The sequence below is a fragment of the Oncorhynchus keta genome, chromosome 37 (genome assembly GCF_023373465.1).
Source record: "Oncorhynchus keta strain PuntledgeMale-10-30-2019 chromosome 37, Oket_V2, whole genome shotgun sequence".
NCBI lineage: Eukaryota > Metazoa > Chordata > Actinopteri > Salmoniformes > Salmonidae > Oncorhynchus > Oncorhynchus keta.
Genome location: NC_068457.1, coordinates 17,181,077 through 17,199,740, shown reverse-complemented (window position 1 = coordinate 17,199,740; position 18,664 = coordinate 17,181,077). Strand labels below are relative to the sequence as shown.

The 18,664-nt window shown below is 42.4% G+C and overlaps 1 protein-coding gene across 1 annotated transcript in view; it reads right to left on the bottom strand.

Moving 5' to 3' along the window:
- LOC118375674 (zinc finger protein 585A-like) overlaps positions 1–15,187 on the bottom strand; it is a 45,820-nt gene extending 30,633 nt beyond the window's left edge. The window contains exons 1-2 of the mRNA XM_035762283.2: positions 14,552–15,187; positions 957–6,634 (exon numbers count right to left, since the gene is read on the bottom strand). Of these exons, the coding sequence (XP_035618176.2) occupies positions 4,862–6,634; positions 14,552–14,635 (1,857 nt within the window). The 5' untranslated portion in view covers positions 14,636–15,187 and the 3' untranslated portion in view covers positions 957–4,861. Of the gene's footprint in view, positions 6,635–14,551 lie in introns of the transcript that reaches the window.
- Positions 15,188–18,664: the final 3,477 nt, after the last annotated feature.

Below are 18,664 nucleotides of genomic sequence, written 5' to 3'. Positions count from 1 at the left end.
TGCACTCCTAAACAAAGGTTGTTTTTTTTTTTACTTTGGCAAAGGGTAAAGTCTACAAAACGTAACATTTTAGTTTTGGGAACATAAAATTGTATTAAGATAAAATGTTTAATCGATTAGAAAATTAGCATGTCGGCCAAGTCAGTTAAGAACAAATTCTTATTTACAATGACGGCTTACCCAAAAGGCAAAAGGCCTCCTGTGAGGATGGGGGTTGGGATTAAAAATATAAATAAATTAAAATATAGGACAAAACTATAGTTTGTTAATCATGAGAAGAGAGTAGAGTCGCAAAGGGTCGGAAACTTTCCGGTAATTTTCCAATGGGAAGTTAAATCCGGGAATTTGGGGAATCTTGCTTAAATTCATAAAAAAAAATTGCTTACAACAGTGAACCTTTTTGTGTGGGATATACATAAGCTAATTCTAGTTCTTGTGGCATATTTTGGTTAAACAATCCACAATTCAATGGAATTGCAACCCTCTGCAGGTACAGTGCATTCCTCAATCACAGAGCGGATTCTCAAGATCTTGCACACTAATGAGACACAACACACACATCAAAGCACCCAACAGGCTGACCAATACAAGGGTTGAAAAATTGGTGGCCATCCGGGCAAATTTGAAGCTTTTTGAGCCTGACATCCTCAAAAAGGTTGGAAAGTGACAGTGAAGATGAGGCCTCAGAGTCTGATGTTCAAGAGGTGGACATTGAGGAGGTCCAGGGAGAAGACATGGAAGCCTGAGAGGAAGACAACCAAAGCTTTAGTTTCTAGACTATCATTTTACAGAAGATGTATGTTGAAAACATTTTTGGGAGATGCGATGGATCATTGGGGATAATTCAATATTCCCTTTTGTTGTTCAGTGAAATCATCCCATGTGAAGATTCAACTCATTTAATTAAAGTTAAATTCATAACTAAATAGTTGTTTTTATTTCTATTGGAATGATTTAATCATTTGCAATTATGTCTACTTATAAGGTAAAAGGTTTATGTTTGTCTCGATATGGTAAATATATCCAATGCAAAAAAACATCTACATTTAAATGATATTAATTTGCATATATTCCCCTTAATTCCCACAGAAAGTTTCCACCTCTGAATACTCCCCAAAATGTGCAACCCTAGAAGAGACAACACTACATAAAGAGACCTTTGATGACAACATAGCAATGCAGCAACACATGACGGTAGGAACACAACATGACAACAACACAACATGGTAGCAGCACAAAACAGGGTACAAACATTGTGCTGTTGTCTGTGCCCAACAAAGGGCAAGGTAGAGACAACAATACATCACTCAAAGCAGCCACAATTATCAGTAACTGTCCATGATTGAGTCTTTGAATGAAGAGATTGAGATGAAAGTGTCCAGTTTGAGTGTTTGTTGCAGTTCGTTCCAGTCGCTAGCTGCAGAGAACTGAAAAGAGGAGCGACCCAGGGATGTGTGTGCTTTGGGGACCTTTAACAGAATGTGACTGGCAGAACATGTGTTGTATGTGGAGGAGCTGCAGTAGGTATATCAGATAGGGGGGAGTGAGGCCTAAGAGTGTTTTATAAATAAGCATCAACCAGTGGGTCTTGCAACAGGTATATAGAGATGAGCAGTTTACAGAAGAGTATAGAGTGCAGTGATGTGTCCTATTGGTGGCAAATCTGATGGCCGAATGGTAAAGAACATCTAGCCGCTCGAGAGCACCCTTACCTGCCGATCTATAAATTACGTCTCCATAATCTAGCATGGGTAGGATGGTCATCCGAATTGTTGTCGGCAGACGAAGACGCACGTTTGGATGCCGGTAGGGTTATCAGTGTGTTTGAGGAAGATTGTTTGTGCATCCAATAAGTGAGTTGTGGGGTTTATTGTCTAGAGAGGGTTAATGCTATGTTATGGTGATTGACTGAAAGCAATTACCTGAGGCCTAATTCGGTGGAGGCTGCTGAGGGGAGGACGGCTCTTAATAATGTCTGCAAAGGAGATAATGGAATGGCATCACACACATGGAAACCGTAGCTGTGTTCGAATACTCATACTAACTGCACTAACCATACTCTTTGTGATGTGAATTGAGGATATAGTATGCTTATTGGTCATAGTTAGTATGCCAAAAGTTCCCGGATGTCGTACTAAATACACCAAAATACAAATTCATTGCTTTATCTAATTATGAACAATTTTAAGAAAATGTTGAGCAATGTAATAAAGTAATGATTACACATTATGTTGCCTGACAATTTGTTTGCTACGCTATCCTTACGAACGCCATAGCATTACAGCAGTATGTACCGGTATGTTAGCTAGCTACCTAACGTTAGTTGGCTACTAATACATCGAACTTGCCTGGCAGTATATTAACCAACTACCCAACGTTTATTGACTTGATTATTGACATTATTCTTTGCTAAGTACTATAGTCGTTGTGCGTGTCGATGGACATTGTTCATTCTAGCTATCTACTCTGATTCTTAAAATGTTAGCTAGTCATTTGTTATGCTAACAAGCTAGCAAGAGGTTGCATAGCAACTGCATCAACGTCCGGTAGACAGACGAAGTTCTAGTACGCTCAACTGAAACCATACCGTTCGTTTACAGTATACTAAAATGAACTAATAGTATATAGTATGTAGTATATATTCATTAAGTATGTTAGTATGGGTATTCGAACACAGCTCGTGTGTTTGATTTATTTTATACCATTCCACTGATTACACTCCAGCCATTACAAAAAGTCTGTCCTCCCCAATTAAGGTGCCACCAACCTCCTGTGTAATTTACATTGTTACATTTGTAGCTGTATAGTACTGCTGCAGTTTATGTACATTTCAGATACTCCATGTCGTTTATAAGTGCTTGTATTTCATGTGTTTTGCATTAGATGTTATTGTTTAGAGTCGGTTAATTTCTAGTCTGTATGCGCACTTTAGCGCTGCGTTTTCAAATGTCACGCTCGTGTTAAGTCATGGCCAGAGATTCTAGAACTTTCAGACTGTCGTCAGCGCTCCCGCATGCGCAGTAAAATTGATTACTCTGTGGCACCAGTCACAGATCAGAGCTCGCCATCAATCTCGCCTGTAAAGTAATTAGCTATCTCGCTCTCTGCGAGATGTTTATGTATGTATGCTGTTATGTGAATATATAGATGCTATGCCATTCTTTCCTGTGTAGATATTCCTATTGCATAGGTTACCACATTATTTGTTCTTACCTTTCAGAACCACAAGTCCATCCTTTGTGCACAAAAATACTTATATGGTGTGTGTGCGCAACTGTATGGTGGTGACCAAGGTCAAATAAACATTGGATATGCAAATCACATGCATGTTTAACCGTTGTAAAGTGCTTACAGACGTTTTCACTGTCTGAATGCAGAGTATAGAAAGCCCAAAAGTGTCCTTGGGTCCCGCCTGCCTTCACTGCCGTTAACAGAATTGCAGGAAAACTGTGCCCAACAGGCTGGGGTGAAGTACAGTGCCCCGGTCGCCTCGCATCTCAGCTAGCTTGCGAGCGGCCTGCTGTATACCGGAGTCCTGCTTACTAGCTAGCGACACCGGTAGACAGTGTCCTTCGCTCCCGCCTGCCCTCGCCGTCGTTAACAGAACTCAACAGAAATGTGATTGGGACCATCGTTAACAGTACAGGTGGAGGCGAAGGACACTGTCCACCGGTCGTCCCCTGACTATCTTTGTCGCCCCCTCCCTTCTTCTGTGGGGTTTATCCGCGGCTGGCATCCAACGCTTTTGTGCATTAATGCCATCTAATGTACTGGAGCGCCCCTGCCTCTCGTAACTTAAAAACTTACAAATAGAAGTATAAAGAGGGGTTCGAACGCCCCGAATTGCAGGCCGCAATTGCACCCTGCTCACGAAGTTCAAGGCCGACGGCATTACTGCAGGCTGTTTCCAGAAAACAAGATCCATCATTATAGTGAATGGGAAAATGGTAATCGTGGCACCAAAATTGCTAATATTATATCAGACTTAACGTTATGTCCTTGAACAGATTGTTTTAATTGCTATTTGAACACACACATACACACATACACATATATATTTAAAAACATGGGTCCAATCATTTCGTTCTGAACATTACTTTTTTTCTCCACTGTTCTGACCAATTGTATAAATCAATCCATAATTGTATTAAATAGCTCTGCCTATTTTTTTTTTAATTACACTTGTTACGTCATCAGTAGTCTACAGTAACCTATGCTTCAGAGGGGAGGGGCAGGTCTCCAAAACACACACGCACTCACTGGCAAAGACTTCCAACTGGCAGGCAGGCGCTGGAATAAGTTTGAGTGACAGAGGGCTTTGCATATGGGCTTTGTTTGCGATTTTTGTGGGACTGGAAAACTTTAAATAATGTTATTAACTGGTTCCCATGCTTTTAAAATAATGGTTCTGTTCCGGAACAGTATAGATCTCTTTCGTTTTCAGTTAGTGTTACTCAAATAATGTAGTTATTTTCCATGTTTTAAGTCCGGTTCCCTGAACTGGTTACAACCCTTGATTTTGAAAAAATAAATACTGCTATGAAGACAGTAATACACAGTCCGTCTGAGTGTCTTCAACAGTCTGTGGTGCCAATTCCAGGCCACCAACATTGTAGTTAACAGATTATTAGATTATCAAATCACAGTGATTAGGTAGGTTCCCACTTCCTGCAATGCCAAACACAATTTACATGACATCTTATTCAAGGCGACTTACAGGAACCATTAGGATTAAGTGCCTTACTCAAGGGCACCGACAGATTCTTCACCTAGTAAGTTTGGGGATTTGAACCAGCAACCTTTTCGGTTACTGGCCCAATGCTCTTAACCACTAGGCTACTGTACCTCCACCACTTCTGCATTATAAATCGAGGAAATTTGAGACACCAGAGTAGTGCCTCTTCTCATGGCGTTTTCTGTCTCCATCTTGGGAGAAGCGTTGCCCACAGACAGAGCATTGGTATGGTTTCTCTCCAGTGTGAACTAGCATGTGTCTCTTCAGTGTCTCTTTTCGAAAGAATCGCTTTCCACAGTCTTTGCACTGATGATTTCTCTCTCCAGTATGAATCCTCCTCACGTGTCTCAACATGCCATCTCTGCGAGTAAAACACTTTCCACATTCCAAACAAGGATAGGTTGCTCTTTCTCCAGAGGTATTATGTGTTAGTATATGTCTTTGGTATGATTTTGTATATGGAAAACTCTTCCCACACTCAGTGCAGTGATACGGTGTCTCGCCAGTGTGTATTCGCATGTGTATTTTCATGTTGCGACACTCCTTCCCGCAAATTGTGCAGAGAAATTGTTTTCTTTTGCTTAAATGTATCCTGTGTCTTTCAAAACTTTTCTTGTGTGTTAGCTGATGTTTTTCAAGCTGCTTCAGTCGGACAAAGCTTTTCACACAGTCAGAGCAGTGGAAATTACGTTCCTCCTTCATGTGTGTTTTTTGGTGTAATTTAAGATTATCTAATCGAGCAAAACTTTTGTCACAGTCAGGGCAGTTGTAAGGCTTCTCTCCTGTATGTGTTCGCTGATGTCTTATAAGACGATTCGCTTGTTTGAAGCTCTTACCACAGTCGGAGCAGATGTATGGCTTCTCTACAGTACTGAAACTCTCGGTCCAGTCATCAGAAGTATCTTCAGGATCCTCTTCATTCTCCTGCATTGTTTGGGTTTGTTGCAGTTTTTCTGAGTATTGATTCTTTCTAATTGAACTTTTGCAAGACAATTCTTTTCCTGGCTGTGACTGGACTATTTTTCTTGGTGTTTCTGCACGCATTTTAGTCTTCTGCCTGCCTCTGCTGGTGGTTCTTTGCTGTGTGTGCACACGGTCTACCTTCAGTTTAGTTTCTTCCGTCTGTGTGACATGTTTCTCTTTCATATGCATTTTTTTGTGTAATTTAAGCTTATCTAATTGAGCAAAACGTCTGTCGCAAACCGGGCAGTGGTGATGCTTCTCTCCAGTATGTGATCTCTGGTGTCTTATAAGATCCCTCACTTTTCTAAAGCTCTTACCGCAGTCAAAGCAGTAGTGTGGCTTCTCTCCTCCAGGACTAAAACCATCGATCCAATCATCAGAGTCATCAGTATCTACGGGCTCCTCTTCTTTCTCCTGCGTTGTTTGAGGTTGTTGTGTTCTTTCTGAGTTTTGATTCTTCTCTGATTGGCACTGGACATTGGCTGGGAATTGCTGTTTGCTATGTGAAAGCACACTCTCTACATTTGCTGCATTGCTGGTAGCTTTGAAGGTATACTCTGGCAGGTCCTGTGGCTTTTTCACAAGTTCAGTTTGACGAATGCGTGTGACAGCTTTATCCAGTGTTAGTTCTGGGTCAAATTGTAATTGCTCGGACAATCTTCTGTCATGTAATCCCATGACAAGTCTGTCTCTTATCATCTCACTGAGCAGAGCTCCATAACCACAATGTTCTGACAAACAATGAAGTGCAGAGATAAAATCATCAGCTGTCTCTCCTACTTCCTGTTGTCTTTGGTTGAATTTTGTTCGTTCTAATATTACATTCCTCCTAACTACCAAATGTCCATCTTGCTGCTCATTATTAGAACTGTGGAAGTGGTCCCGCTTGATCAGGTTGTCATCTTGCAGGTCTTCTGAGGTGTCCATCTCCTCTGCCTGGAAATACATTTAAAATGGCATAATTACTAATAGGCCTATCGTCTCTGTTCTCTAAAACAACATTCATTTTGTTATAATATAGCCTACTTTGATACAGTTAAAGTCCAAATTAGAATAGATAGCATATACAATAAATAGCTAAACAAATAACTTATGCTATTTTACATTAGTAGCTCGGTCTAATCGTTTGAAATACCTAACAGTGTCAACATGATAATGATGATTTGTTTGTCATTAGGCCTAGAGATCACCATAGGCTCGTGATCTAGGTTAGAGAAAGTTCATTGACAGTATAAGTCCGGCGCTGACAGAGATGGCTGCCTCGCTTCGCGTTCCTAGGAAACTATGCAGTTTTTTGTTTTTTTTACGTGTTATTTCTTACATTAGTACCCCAGGTCATCTTAGGTTTCATTACATACAGTCGAGAAGAACTACTGAATATAAGATCAGTGTCAACTCACCATCAGTACGACCAAGAATATGTTTTTCGCGACGCGGATCCTGTGTTCTGCCTTACAAACAGGACAACGGAATGGATCCCATGCAGCGACCCAAAAAAACGACTCAGAAAAAGAGGGAAACGCGGCGGTCTTCTGGTCAGACTCCGGAGACGGGCACACCGTGAACCACTCCCTAGCATTCTTCTTGCCAATTAGTCCAGTCTCTAGACAACAAGGTTGATGAAATCCGAGCAAGGGTAGCATTCCAGAGGGACATCAGAGACTGTAACGTTCTGTGCTTCACGGAAACATGGCTCACTGGAGAGACGCTATCCAAAGCGGTGCAGCCAACGGGTTTCTCCACGCATCGCGCCGACAGAAACAAACACCTTTCTGGTAAGAAGAGGGGCGGGGGCGTATGCCTTATGGCTAACGAGACATGGTGTGATGAAAGAAACATACAGGAACTCAAATCCTTCTGTTCACCTGATTTAGAATTCCTCACAATCAAATGTAGACCGCATTATCTACCAAGAGAATTCTCTTCGATTATAATCACAGCCGTATATATCCCCCCCAAGCAGACACATCGATGGCTCTGAACAAACTTTATTTAACTCTTTGCAAACTGGAAACAATTTATCCGGAGGCTGCATTCATTGTAGCTGGGGATTTTAACAAGGCTAATCTGAAAACAAGACTCCCTAAATTTTATCAGCATATCGATTGCGCAACCAGGGGTGGAAAAACCTTGGATCATTGTTACTCTAACTTCCGCGACGCATATAAGGCCCTGCCCCGCCCCCCTTTCGGAAAAGCTGACCACGACTCCATTTTGCTGATCCCTGCCTACAGACAGAAACTAAAACTAGAGGCTCCCACGCTGAGGTCTGTCCAACGCTGGTCCGACCAAGCTGACTCCACACTCCAAGACTGCTTCCATCACGTGGACTGGGATATGTTTCGTATTGCGTCAGATAACAACATTGACGAATACGCTGATTCGGTGTGCGAGTTCATTAGAACGTGCGTTGAAGATGTCGTTCCCATAGCAACGATTAAAACATTCCCTAACCAGAAACCGTGGATTGATGGCAGCATTCGCGTGAAACTGAAAGCGCGAACCACTGCTTTTAATCAGGGCAAGGTGTCTGGTAACATGACCGAATACAAACAGTGCAGCTATTCCCTCCGCAAGGCTATCAAACAAGCTAAGCGTCAGTACAGAGACAAAGAACTCAATGTTAGTGTTGGCTGTTTAACAGTCTGACGGCCTTGAGATAGAAGCTGTTTTTCAGTCTCTCGGTCCCAGCTTTGATGCACCTGTACTGACCTCGCCTTCTGGATGATAGCGGGGTGAACAGGCAGTGGTTCGGGTGGTTGATGTCCTTGATGATCTTTATGGCCTTCCTGTAACATCAGGTGGTGTAGGTGTCCTGGAGGGCAGGTAGTTTGCCCCCGGTGATGCGTTGTGCAGACCTCACTACCCTCTGGAGAGCCTTACGGTTGAGGGCGGAGCAGTTGCCGTACCAGGCGGTGATACAGCCCGCCAGGATGCTCTCGATTGTGCATCTGTAGAAGTTTGTGAGTGCTTTTGGTGACAAGCCGAATTTCTTCAGCCTCCTGAGGTTGAAGAGGCGCTGCTGCGCCTTCTTCACGACGCTGTCAGTGTGAGTGGACCAATTCAGTTTGTCTGTGATGTGTATGCCGAGGAACTTAACTTGCTACCCTCTCCACTACTGTTCCATCGATGTGGATAGGGGGGTGTTCCCTCTGCTGTTTCCTGAAGTCCACAATCATCTCCTTTCAGTTGTTGACGTTGAGTGTGAGATTATTTTCCTGACACCACACTCCGAGGGCCCTCACCTCCTCCCTGTAGGCAGTCTCGTCGTTGTTGGTAATCAAGCCTACCACTGTTGTGTCGTCCGCAAACTTGATGATTGAGTTGGAGGCGTGCGTGGCCACGCAGTCGTGGGTGAACAGGGAGTACAGGAGAGGGCTCAGAACGCACCCTTGTGGGGCCCCCGTGTTGAGGATCCTTCTGTAGCTCAGTTGGTAGAGCATGGCGCTTGTAACGCCAGGGTAGTGGGTTCGATCCCCGGGACCACCCATACGTAGAATGTATGCACACATGACTGTAAGTCGCTTTGGATAAAAGCGTCTGCTAAATGGCATATATTATTATTATTATTATTATAGGATCAGCGGGGAGGAGATGTTGTTGCCTACCCTCACCACCTGGGGGCGGCCCGTCAGGAAGTCCAGTACCCAGTTGCACAGGGCGGGGTCGAGACCCAGGGTCTCGAGCTTGGAGGGTACTATGGTGTTGAATGCCGAGCTGTAGTCGATGAACAGCATTCTCACATAGGTATTCCTCTTGAACTTGTGTTCAGATTACTTATATTTTGCTAGCTTCGATGCAACCAAGAGTTTTGACATTGGGCACCCTCTTGGTTGCTAATATTTTGATAAATTAATACGTTATAAAACGGCACACAACATTTACCAAGTGGCCACTCTAAACTGGTACTGATTAGCTTGTTCTACTGTAATCAATAGCATGCGTATTCAAGCCAAGGCTCATCTTCTATAACTACTGCTGTAAACACCTTATCTATTTATATACTTTCCATTGTCTTTACACCATCGTATACAGACACACTGAGGGTACAAAACATTAGGAACACCTTCCTAATATTGAGTTGCACGGCCTTTTGCCCTCAGAACAGCCTCAATTCATTGGGGCATGGACTCTACAAGTTGTCGAAAGCTTTCTACAGCGATACTGGCCTGTGTTGACTCCAATGCTTTCCCGACAGTTGTGTCAAGTTGGCTGGTAGTGGATCTCTACTCTGAATAGCTCGTTCCATCTCATCCCACAGATGCTCAATTGGATTGAGATCTGATGACTGGGCAGGCCACTGCAGTAAGCTGAATTCACTCATGTTGGTGGAACCATTCCTGGACAATCCTAGCCTTGTGGCATTATTCCGCAGTAAAAAAAATCTAGTCGCAGATGGATACAATGCTGCCATGGCACCTGATTGGCAATGATGTTCAGATATCCTGTGGCATTCAAACTCAGCCCTATTTTTTTTATCAAGGGTCCCAATGTTTTTTACTGAAAGAAGTGGAACTAAGGTTGTCGGCTACCATACCCCATTCGTGTCAACGTACAACGAGTTGTGCATTCTTTGATGGGTCTTTGGGCAATGTTGTACTGGATTGCCAGTTGACTAACTGTAGCCTGTCGGTTGCTCTGCATAATCCGTGTCAGCCTCCTTTGTCCTCTCATCAATTACTCGTTTTCGACCACTGGCCTGTCATTGGCTGGATGTCCCTTTGGATGGGGAGTAATTCTTGATAAACACAGGAAACTGTTGAGTGTGAAAAACCCAGCAGTGTTGCAGTTCTTGACACACTCAAACCAGCGCGCCGTGTTATAGCCCTATTTGGACAGTTATTAGAGATGTTGGTTTTGTAATTATCCAAGCATGTGTATTATTTCAGAGGATGATTCACAAAGGATTCGTTTTTCCAAACTGCCCCTTCTAATTCTTTTTTTTTTCAAATTTAATTGACTTATGACAGAAGCCTGGAGGTTTTCATCGTAGGCGTGAAAATATTTCAATGTCATGTCTCACTGATAACTCGTGCTTGGCTGCCAAATCTATAGGTCTCCCTATACAATTTTTATTGATGAAGTGTGATCATAAATACATTTTTAGTGATCCATCCATGGTAGATGTCGTCCTTCCTAATAACAATGCCATACATTCTGCTGATTTGAGCTGCTGAACCGTATTCACACTTGACCGTGTTTATGGATGAGAAAGTGAACTTGCCATTTCCAGAAAGTTGAGCGGGGATGCTGCTTTGCGATCTGTTGCCTAGGACGGGGCTCTCCAACCCAGTTTGTAGAGAGCTACCATCCTGTAGGTTCACTCCAACCCTAATCTAGCACATCTAATTTAATAATTACACTGAACACAAATATAAACGCAACATGTAGTGTTGGTTTCATGAGCTGAAATCAAATGTTTACATCCCTGTTAGTGAGAATTTTATCCTTTGCCTAGATAATCTCTCCACCTGACAGGTGTGGCATATCAAGAAGCTGATTAAACAGCATGATTATTACACATGTCTACCTTGTGCTGGGGACAATAAAAGGCCACTAAAATGTGCAGTTTTGTAGCACAACACAATTCCACAGATGTCTCAAATTGAGGGAGCGTGCAATTGTCATTATTTACATGTTTTATTTAACTTGGCAAGTCAGCTAAGAACAAATTATTATTTACAATGATGACCTAACAAAAGGCCTCCTGCAGGGACATGGGCTGGGATTAAAAGTAAAAATATTTTTTAAATATATATATATTAGGACAAAACTCACATCATGAAAAAAAGAGACAACACAACATTACATAAAGAGACACATAAGAAAACATAGCAAGGCAGCAACACATGACAACAGCATGGTAGCAACAGCATGGTAGCAACAACATGGTAGCAGCACAAAACATGGTACAAACATTATTGGGCACAGACAACAGCAAAGGGCAAGAAGGTAGAGAGAGCAATATATCACGCAAAGCAGCCACAACTGTCAGTAAGAGTGTCCATGTTTGAGTCTTTGAATGAAGAGATAAAATTGTCCGGTTTGAGTGTTTGTTGCAGCTCATTCCAGTGACTATCTCAAGCTCTAAACCCTCACCTGTGGGGAGAGGGGCATTCTTCTTACCAAACCACATTACCTTTGTTTTGGAGGTGTTCAGAACAAGGTTAAGGGTAGAGAAAGCTTGTTGGACACTAAAAAAGCTTTGTTGTAGAGCATTTAACACAAAATCTGGGGACGGGCCAGCTGAGTATAAGACTATCATCTGCATATAAATTGATGGGAGAGCTTCCTACTGCCTGAACGATGTTGTTGATGTAAATTGAGAATATTTGGGGTACTCCCTTGGTGACTAGCAGTGGTTGAGACAGATGTTCTGACTTTATACACTGTACTCTGAGATAAGTAGTTAGCAAAAAGGGCCAAAGACCACTCAGAGACACCAATACTCCTTAGCCGGCCCACAAGAATGGAATGGTTTACCGTGTCAAAAGCTATGGCCAAGTCAATAAAAATAGCAGCACAACATTGCTTAGAATCAAGGGCAATGGTGACATCATTGAGAACCTTTAAGGTTGCAGTGACACATTCATAACCTGAGTGGAAACCAGATTGCAGACCAGAGAGAATACTATAGACATCAAGAAAGCCAGTCAGTTGATTATTGACAAGTTTTTCCAACACTTTTGATAAACAGGGCAAAATATAAATAGGCTTATAACAGTTAGGATCAGCTTGATCTCCCCTTTAAATAAAGGACAAACCGTGGCTGTATTCCAAGCAATGGGAACCTCCCTAGAAAGGAGAGACAGGTTAAAAAGGTCGGAGTTAGGCTTGGCGATGATAGGGGCAGCAACCTTAAAGCATCTGACCCAGATGTTTTTCTGTGGTCAAGTTTAAGGAGCTCTTTTAGCACCTGACTCAGTGACTGCCTGCAGGGAGAAACTGAGTCAAACAGGAATCCTGACTTAATGAAGTGGTGATTAAAGAGCTCAGCCATGTGCTTCTTGTCAGTAACAACCACATCATCAACATTAAGGGACATGGGCAGATGTGAGGAGGAGGGTTTATTCTTCAGGTCTTTAACCAGTTTCCAGAACTTCTTAAGGTTAGATCCACAGAGAGAGAAAATGACTGCAGGAATGTCCACCAGAGCTGTTTAGAGAATTCAATGTTCATTTTTCGACAATAAGCCACCTCCGTCATTTTAGAAAATGTAGCAGTCCGTCCAACCGGCATCAAATCAAATGTTATTGGTCACATACACATGGTTACCAGATGTTAATGGTCACATACACATGGTTACCAGATGTTAATGGTCACATACACATGGTTACCAGATGTTAATGGTCACATACACATGGTTACCAGATGTTATTGGTCACATACACATGGTTACCAGATGTTATTGGTCACATACACATGGTTAGCAGATGTTAATGGTCACATACACATGGTTAGCAGATGTTAATGGTCACATACACATGGTTAGCAGATGTTATTGCGAGTGTCGCAAAATGCTCGTGCTTCTAGTTCCGACAGTGCAGTAATATCTAACAACCGCAGACCATGTGGAACCACGCCAGCCTAGGACCTCCACATCTGGCTTCTTCACCTTTTATTTTATTTGACCTTTATTTAACCAGGTAGGCCAGTTGAGAACAGGTTCTCATTTACAACTGCGACCGTGCAAAGATAAAGCAAAGCAGTGCGACACAAACAACAACAGTTACACATGGAATAAACAAACGTACAGTCAATAACACAATGGAAAGTCAATATACAGCGTGTGCAAATGGCGTAAGGCAGTAAATAGGCCATAGTAGCAAAGTAATTACAATTGAGCAAATTAACACTGGGGTGATAGATGTGCAAGTAGAAATACCGGTGTGCAAAAAAGTAAATAAAAACAACATGGGGATGAGGTAGGTAGATTGGATGGGCCATTTACAGATGGGCTGTGTACAGCTGCAGCGATCAATAAGCTGCTCAGATAGCTGATGCTTAAAGTTTGTGAGGGAAATATAAGTCTGCAATTTTTGCAGTTCGTTCCAGTCAATGGCAGCAGAGAACTGGAAGGAAAGGCGGCCAAAGGAAGAATTGGCTTTGGGGGTGAACAGTGAGATACACCTGCTGGAACACATGCTAAGGGTGGGTGATGCTATAGTGACCAGTGAGCTGAGATAAGGCTGAGCTTTACCTAGCAAAGACTTCTAGATTCTCCAGGGTTGACCTAGGGCATCAACCACCAGCCAGGGTTTCATTACATAAGCTTTATACAATACTTTTTATTGCACATTTAGACCAAATTAAACTGATGCATTTGGCAATGTTCAACTTCAATTAACTCGCACTATGAAGAATAGCTTAGCCGTAACTCATTATGTATACTTTAATATACTTTCGGTGAATTTACGAGGCATTGCTAGATACATATTACCAAGATATAGCCTATATGCACGGTTCTGACTGTAACTGCCTGCACGGATCCTCTCTCTAGTGTGCGTTTGTCTTCGGTCTGTAGCGTGTAGAATAGCTCAGCATACTCATTAATAGCCTCTACGTTGGTGAACTTGCGCGAGACATTGCAAGCGAAGAAATTGTGAAATACAGTATTGCGATAGCCTATAGCCTACATCTGTTGATTGCTGACACACAGTTGACTGGCCAACATTCCGACCTATGCCCCGCTCTTTATGTATTTGCTGTGAAAGATGCGAGAGTTTGATGTTTTACACGCAGACATTGGAGCCGAATAATCGATCATTTGAGTCGGCTCCCCACTTCTACCGGTGTGCAGCAGCCTGAACATTCGACGTTCCTAGTAGTCGTCTTATTTTTGTACCTTCTTACCTCTTCAATGAGCTTTTCCTCAAAACTTGCGTTGTCTTGCATCTTGATTGGCTTAGTCATCAGTATCTTGGGGCTCCTCTTCATCTCGATTCTCCTGCATTGTTTTGGCAGTGCTTAGTCCTCAAATTCCGCCATTTTCTCTGTGTTTTGTATACCAAACGAAAGGGATGCGGGTGAAACCAGAAGCTGAAAACCAACGAAGTCTGCTGTGCTATTGTATACACATCCGTTTAGTCTGCTTGTCTTTCACTTAGATTTGATTCAAAGTGAAATAATGTTCTTTAAAGTTCATCTCACACGATCCTTGTTGCTACTGCACATCTATAACACTGTATGAATCGCTATTCGAAACCAGACGCAGTGTTTTGAGATTTATAAAACACATTTAACTGGTTAGCTAGCTAAACTACTCACCGATAACGAATCTAGCGGACTATTTTCTGCAGTCATTGCCACTATAATTACAATTTTACATGACCGGATGCAAATCACATGCACATCGAAGTATCTATCATACATACTTTTCACTTTACGTCTGAATGCGGAGCATGGACAGAGAGGAAGAGGCAAAGCGAGAGGATTTACTCCTTCCAAAATATGTCCGCGAAATAAACCTTTTTTTGTATGGAGGACTAAGAGTGTTGAATTACCTGAGGCTTATTTGATCATTCGTTAGACTTTTACAAATTAATGTATGTGGATGCAGCTAGCATTCCGCAAACCACTCAAGCCTTGTTCGCATATCCAATTCGAATCGGCTATTTCAAGCCACCTTTGTAGGTGGTTTGAAATCAGATACAAATCATGTGACGTGTCTGAAAGGTCAAATCTGGTTCATTTAAAAAGGGAGTCCACATTGAGCAAGTTCCCCATTATAAGTACATGGAATTTTGATTGACGATAAGCTCTCTTTCAAAAACACACATTGAAAAAAAGTAGATAAACCAATATTAATTATTTTTATAGTAATACATCCTACCTCTCTTTGGAAAGAAGGAAGATTGTTCAAGCAACACTTCTCCCAGTACTTGATGGTGATATATTCTACATGAATGTGGCAGCCTCTGTTTTAAAACCTTTAGTCTATGACTCAACACTGGGTTTTATCACTGGAGGACGATTTTCATACACATCACTGCATTTTGTATAGTTCTGTTGGCTGGAAGTCTCTGACTACCAGAAGGGCCCAGCATTGGTTACATTTTTGTACATGAAGCTGTTCTTCAGAGACTCCCCCACCACCTCAGCTCACATATTAATTGTAGGTCCAGAAATGCTCAGACCAGGTGTCTGGACTGGCTGGTTCTGGAGGTCCCGTGGGTCTCCACTGAGCTGGGCTAAATACTTTTAGGTTTTATGCTCCCAGCTCGTGGAATAGCCTCCAGGCCACCTTGAAGCTGGACTCGCTTGTCACCATTGGAGAGTTTAGATCCATTTTGAGTGAGGTAATGTGCACATTGTGTTTGTTTTGATTAATCTTATTGAGTTGATGTTGTTGTTATTTTGCTTTATGTTGTACTGAGTTGTGTGTTCAGGTTCACATGGCTCCCTTGAGAATGAGATCCTGGTCTCAATGATGAACCCACCTGTCTAAATAAAAGTTAAATAAAAAAAAAACAGGGAATAGTTACAGGGGAGAGAAGGGGGGAATTAGAAGCTGGGGATGCTTAGGTGGCCATGATGGTATGAGGGCCAGATTATGAATTTAGCCAGGACACCGGGGTTAACACACCTACTGTTATGAAAAGCGCCATGGGACACCTGTTTAACGCCTGTGTGGGTCTGACTTTCCCAAGGAACCTACATCAGGCTACTCCCTGGTTTTTACCTGGGTCAGCCACCCATAAAAATAGAATGGGTCAGCCATCAACCCTGAAACTGCCTCACTTGTGGACAGGGTTTCTTATCAAGGTACCTGCTACCTGCTATACTTCCCACTGGGCACAAACTGGTTGAATCAACTTTGTTTCCACATCATTTCAACCCCAAAAATGTGATGACAGATTTCCACGGTGAGTGAAGCTACATTTGAAAAAAGTAAATCAACGTAAGGGCATTGTCATTTTTCACCCAACTTTTAACCTAAATCAATGACATGGTGAAATGTTTTGTTGATTTCACATTGAATTCACATTCGTTGACAACTCAATCAAATGTAAATCAAAACTAGACATTGAACTGACGTCTGTGCCAGTGGCTGTCAGTGCCGTTTAAGATGATGATAAAATGAGGAGCATGGCCTCATTTCTATTACAGCATATTGGATGACAGTCATTCATATTCCATTCACCCAGTTCAACGTAACATCGATAGGTTTAGGCTACTACATGATACGCGAAAAATTCCCTGTACCCATAATGAGGTTGCGACAGTGAAGAGGCGACTCCGGGATGCTGGCCTTCTAGGCAGAATTCCTGTCTAGTTTCTGTGTTCTTTTGCCCATCTTAAATATTTTATTGGCCAGTCTGAGATACAGCTTTTTATTTGCAACTCTGCCTAGAAGGCCAGCATCCTGGAGTCGCCTCTTCACTGTTGACGTTGAGACTGGTGTTTTGCGGGTACTATTTAATGAAGCTGCCCGTTGACTTGTGAGGCGTCTGTTTCTCAAACTAGACACTCTAATGTACTTGTCCTCTTGCTCAGTTGTGCACCGGGGCCTCCCACTCCTCTTTCTATTCTGGTTAGAGACAGTTTGCGCTGTTCTATGAAGGGAGTAGTACAGTACACAGTGTTGTACGAGATCTTTAAAATCAGCACAACAGTTTTCAGCTGTGCTAACATAATTGCAAAAGGGTTTTATAATGATCAATTAGCCCTTTAAAATGATCAACTTGTTTCCTACCTTCACCACCTGGGGGCGGCCCATCAGGAAGTCCAGGACCCAGTTGCACCGGTGATATGATCCTTAGCTAACACAACATGCCATTGGAACACAGGAGTGATTGTTGCTGATAATGGGCCTCTATGCCTATGTAGATATTCCATTAATTAAAAAAAAAAAAAAAAGCAATTTCCAGCTACAATAGTCATTTACAACATTAACTGTGTCTACACTGTATTTCTGATCAATTTTATGTTATTTTAAATGGACAAAAATGTGCTTTTCTTTAAAAAACAAGGACATTTCTAAGTGACCCCAAGCTTTTGAATGGTAGTGTACATATGAGTAAAGCAGTATTTTAAACATTAAAGTGACTAGTGTTCCATTATTAAAGTGGCCATTGATTCCAAGTCTAGGATGCTCTCGATGGATGCTCTCGATTGTGGATCTGTAAATGTTTGAGAGTTTTAGGGGCCAAGCCAACTTTCTTCAGCCTCCTGAGGTTGAAGAGGTGCTGCTGCGCCTTCACCACACTGTCTGTGTGGATAATTTTAGATCGTCAGTGATGTGTACACCGAGGAACTTCAAGCTTTCCACCTTCTCCACTGCGGTCCCATCGATGTGGATAGGGGCGTGCTCCATCTGTTGTTTCCTGAAGTCCACGATCAGCTCCTTTGTTTTGTTGACGTTGAGTGAGAGGCACCACTCCGCCAGGGCCCTCACCTCCTCCCTGTAGGCCGTCTCGTCAATGTTGGTAATCAGGCCTACTATTGTTGTGTTGTCTGAAAATCATCAAGTTGAGTTGGAAGCGTGCGTGGTCACGCAGTTATGGGTGAACAGGGAGTACAGGGGGGGCTGAGCACACACCCTTGTGTGGCCCATGTGTTGAGGATCAGCAAAGTTGGTGTTTCCTACCTTCACCACCTGGGGGCGGCCCATCAGGAAGTCCAGGACCCAGTTGCACCGGTGATATGATCCTTAACTAGCCTCAAATCAAAAATCAAATTTTATTTGTCACATACACATGGTTAGCAGATGTTAAATGCGAGTGTAGCGAAATGCTTGTGCTTCTAGTTCCGACAATGCAGTGATAACCAACAAGTAATCTAACTAACAATTCCAAAACTACTGTCTTATACACAGTGTAAGGGGATAAGGAATATGTACATAAGGATATATGAATGAGTGATGGTACAGAGCAGCATACAGTAGATGGTATCGAGTACAGTATATACATATGAGATGAGTGTGTAGACAAAGTAAACAAAGTGGCATAGTTAAAGTGGCTAGTG